Raw genomic sequence first — 4,213 nt, 5'->3', positions numbered from 1 at the left:
ATTGAGCGTGTAACGCTCCTACAAAACAGGTTTTCTATGACATCAAGGTTTCTTCTCCCTAACCGAGGGGAAAAAAAAAAAGAAGGGGGGAAAACACACACACTATCTCAATTTATGCCTAAGGTATATGATCAGTTAAAAAGGCTTAAAAGCTCGGGGAAATTGGATCAGGGAGAATCGTCACCCAACTTTCATTATTTCCAAGTAGTGTGATTGAATTAAAGGGCAGGAGCTGGTTAGAAGGGAGGATCAGGGGATCGGTACGTAATGGTGTGGTATTAAATTCTAATTAGAGATGCAGGAATCAATGATAGGGAGGTTGGACAGCTCGGTCCCCCAGTGCCAGCCCAATAGACTGATGAGTTATTGTCATGTAAAAAGCGCCAGCAATAAGACCAACCGCTTTTGCTATTGTCCAAGTGGAAGAGCCAAGTTTATTATGAGGACTATATGCTCTAGAGACCTCAGGCAAGGCATCTCATAGGAGGCTTTTTCATAAAACTAGGCTCTGCTGGTAGTAAGGAGGCCAGTTTCGAAGCAGGCGTTGAGCTGTGCACATCTCCCCACTGCAGGCACCTTCTCCATACCCATCTTTTATTTCATTTTTCCACTTGGCTGAGCCATCCAGAACCTTTTCAATGTATAAAATGGAATATTCTTACCTCAATTCCTCTGCCTACGAGTCCTGTATGGCTGGGATGGACACCTCGAGCCTGGCTTCAGCTTATGCTGACTTCAGTTCCTGCAGTCAAGCCAGTGGCTTCCAATATAACCCTATAAGGACCACTTTTGGGGCCACCTCGGGCTGCCCGTCCCTCACTCCAGGATCCTGCAGCCTCGGCACTCTTAGGGACCATCAGAGCAGTCCATACGCAGCAGGTAAGGACCTCCAGCTTTCTTAGCTTAGGAAGACGCCTTTCTGCTGGTATATAGGAAGCCTTGATTGCATTTGAAAATGGAAATGTGTTTAGTATTTACCAAACGAAATTTGCTTACACAAATGAAAGAATTTATCACGTTAGAAGCGATTGCAGGGAGGGGTAATTCACTTACAGGGTTACACTATCCTAGTCACACCCGAACCGCCAACAAAATTATCTTAAGCTGCCAAAATGATAGGCATAATTTATTTACTTTGCGATGAGACGTAAAGCTTAGAAAATAATTAAATAACAAAGAGTAAAGCTCATTACTGGCAGTGTCTTAAAAAAAAAGAACTCAACAGTGGATCGCACTTCTTTGGTTGGTCATTTTTATTAGTTTCGGTTTTGTTTTTTATTTTTGTTTTTATTTATTTATTTTATTTTTTGGGAAAATTCTGCACCACTTTCTCCCAACTTCTGAACACGATCGACTTCTTGGAGCTGAAAAGTTCTGAGAAACATTTAAGTGTTAGTTTCCTCCTCGCTGTCTCCCTGATATTCTGCCTGCTGCTTCCTTTACTACTTTCTATCTTTTCCCCTCATTTCCCCCCCTGCGCAGCCTTCGCCTCTTTGCCTCTCTGGCAACTGGGTACCAGTGGGCGGCCACTTTGCATTCGCCCAAAGGCATTTACCCTGGAAAGGAACTCCGCAAGTCCGGAGATTTTTTCACTCAGCCTAGAGTAAAACCAATCCGCTGATTCTCTCTCCCTCTCGCCCACCCCTCCCTCTGGCTTCCCCGGGACAGCTAGCAGGCTACTCTTTTCTCCAGAGGACTGGGATAATCTTTCCACTTTCTCGTGTCCTATTCCCCACATCCGAGATCTCCAGTCTGGGGACGGACCGGCCTTGTGGCCCTTTCCCGGACTGGCCCACGCGGCCCTCTCTCAGGCCACCCGCTTTATTTTTTCTCTCCGATTCTTCTCCTCCAGTTCCTTACAAACTCTTTACGGATCACGGCGGGCTCAATGAGAAGAGAAAGCAGCGGCGGATACGCACCACGTTCACCAGCGCGCAACTCAAAGAACTCGAAAGGGTCTTTGCGGAGACGCATTACCCGGACATCTACACTAGAGAAGAGCTCGCTCTGAAGATCGACCTTACAGAAGCGCGAGTGCAGGTATGTGGGCGCCAACCGTGGACGCCGAGCGAGACGTCTCGGGTGTGTACTCACGTACCTCACGGGCCTTAGGGCCAAGCCTCCAGCTCACCCCAAGCCTGGCTCATCAATCAGAAATAGAAAGGATGCCTTCATTTTGGTCACTGAACTAAGTTTGAGGGAAATAAAACTGCCCCAGGGCCTTGCACACCGTAGACGCTTAGTAAGTGCTTGTTGAAATAAATTGAATTGTGTGCGCATAAATGGCCCACCTACACGCTCATAGATCAGATCTAACTCTTCTTTAGCTAACTATATATTTCCATTCCATTACCACGTTAGCTAGCTACACGTGAGGAGATATATCCGTGGCTCTATGACGTACACGTGTATGCATTTGAATTTCTATACAGCCACAAGTGCCACTATCTGGTTCGGTGTCTGAATGTGTAATGTAGAGTTACTTCCACGGGTAGTGGTGATGTGTCGCCGGGCTTACCGACCTCCTCCAAACAAACAGGAGAAAGACAGCCAAGGTCTGCTAGAGATCCCGAGCCAAGGAACGGTTTGGTCCTTATTCAGGCTACCACAGACAGACTCAATGACAGAAGGACGCATGGAAACTCCTTTTCCAGAAACTTACATACACTTGGGGCTTTCTGCTATGTGATCGCTCTTTGCTTCTGGTAGGATACCAATGCCGTTCCTGGCCTCTGCACACTGTCCTACATTTCGCGTGTGTGCTAGTGCCTGTCTGGAAGAACGAAGGATGTAGGACCCAGGACCTAACCCCGCTCCTTTGAGAGATTAAACTTTAGGACTGAGGGGCCAAGGCCGGATTACTAAACATTTTGGAAAAGTCCTGTGCAGTCTCCCTGAAGTAAGGGCAACCCAACGTGGGCACAGTCCCCGAATTTTCAGCTCTCCGTTGTTCCTTATACCTCTTCCCTCCGCCTACCCCCCACCCCTTCCTCAGCGCTTAAGTCTTACAAGAGGAGGGGCAAAGTGGAGGACTGGGGAAAGGAGACTAGGAAACAGTCCTCGGGGGGAAACAAGACTTCCAGTATGATACACTGTCAGTAGCGGAATTTAGTTGGAAGAGTGGTATCAGTCTAACCTGTCTTTCTTCTCCCTCTACCTTCTTTTTCTGTATTCCTTCTCTTCCTTATCCCTATTCTACCCCATTCCTTTCCCCCCTTCTCTCGCTCTCTGTCCTCCCACCTTTTCTGCGTTTTCTATCTCCCTTCTTCCCTTGCCTGTCTTGCCTACTAGGTATGGTTCCAGAACCGCAGGGCCAAGTTCCGTAAGCAGGAGAGGGCAGCGGCGGCCGCGGCGGCCGCAGCCAAGAACGGCTCATCCGGCAAGAAATCGGATGCGTCCCGGGACGACGAGAGCAAAGATGCCAAGAGTACCGACCCGGACAGCACTGGGGGCCCGGGGCCCAACCCTAACCCCACCCCGAGCTGCGGGGCCGGCGGTGGAGGCGGAGGAGGCCCCAGCCCTGCAGGAGCTCCGGGGGCCGCGGGGCCCGGAGGCCCGGGGGGCGAACCCGGCAAGGGGGGTGCGGCGGCGGCGGCGGCTGCAGCGGCGGCTGCGGCGGCAGCGGCGGCCGCAGCGGCTGCTGGGGGCCTGGCTGCTGCTGGGGGACCAGGACAAGGCTGGGCCCCGGGGCCCGGCCCCATCACTTCGATCCCAGATTCTCTCGGGGGCCCCTTCGCCAGCGTCCTGTCCTCCCTCCAGAGACCCAACGGCGCCAAAGCCGCCTTAGTAAAGAGCAGCATGTTCTGATCTGGGACCCAGCGGCAGCTGCGAAAACTAGCGGGCGAGCAAAGGGTCGGGCGGGCGAGTGGGCGGGCCCAGGGCTATTGTGTTCGCTGCTGCCGCGGCTCTTTCACCTCGAGCCAAAAATGATCACGATAAGAATTATGAGAAAATGGCGTCGCCCCCTTCTCCCCCGCCTCCTCCCCGCGCTTTCCCCAACAAAAAACAAAACTAGAAAACTTTCCTGGCCCCGCACCTGCCAGGGGTCTGGGGGTTTGCGGGGAGGGGTCGGGCAGGGCTGGGGCGGGGCCGGAGGAGCTAGAGGAGCGGCGCTGCGGGGACTCTCAGGGGGCTGTGTCTGTGTGTCCGTGTGTGTCTGTTGGGGCGTGGATGGATGTGTATGTGTGTGGCCGGAGCGGGTTACAGGGAGAGA

At 52.1% G+C, this 4,213-nt stretch overlaps 1 protein-coding gene across 1 annotated transcript; it reads left to right on the top strand.

Annotated features, from left to right (window-relative positions):
- Nucleotides 1–444: 444 nt before the first annotated feature.
- PHOX2B (paired like homeobox 2B) lies at nucleotides 445–3,854 on the top strand. Its single transcript, XM_043973119.1, has 3 exons — nucleotides 445–879; nucleotides 1,853–2,040; nucleotides 3,292–3,854. Exons 1-3 carry the CDS (start codon nucleotides 639–641, stop codon nucleotides 3,805–3,807), a joined length of 945 nt encoding a protein of 314 aa, XP_043829054.1. The 5' UTR covers nucleotides 445–638; the 3' UTR covers nucleotides 3,808–3,854.
- Nucleotides 3,855–4,213: the final 359 nt, after the last annotated feature.

Source organism: Dromiciops gliroides, chromosome 6 (genome assembly GCF_019393635.1).
Source record: "Dromiciops gliroides isolate mDroGli1 chromosome 6, mDroGli1.pri, whole genome shotgun sequence".
NCBI classification, from domain to species: domain Eukaryota; kingdom Metazoa; phylum Chordata; class Mammalia; order Microbiotheria; family Microbiotheriidae; genus Dromiciops; species Dromiciops gliroides.
Note: the sequence above shows the minus strand (reverse complement) of the source record. Positions and strands in the feature narration are given on the sequence as shown.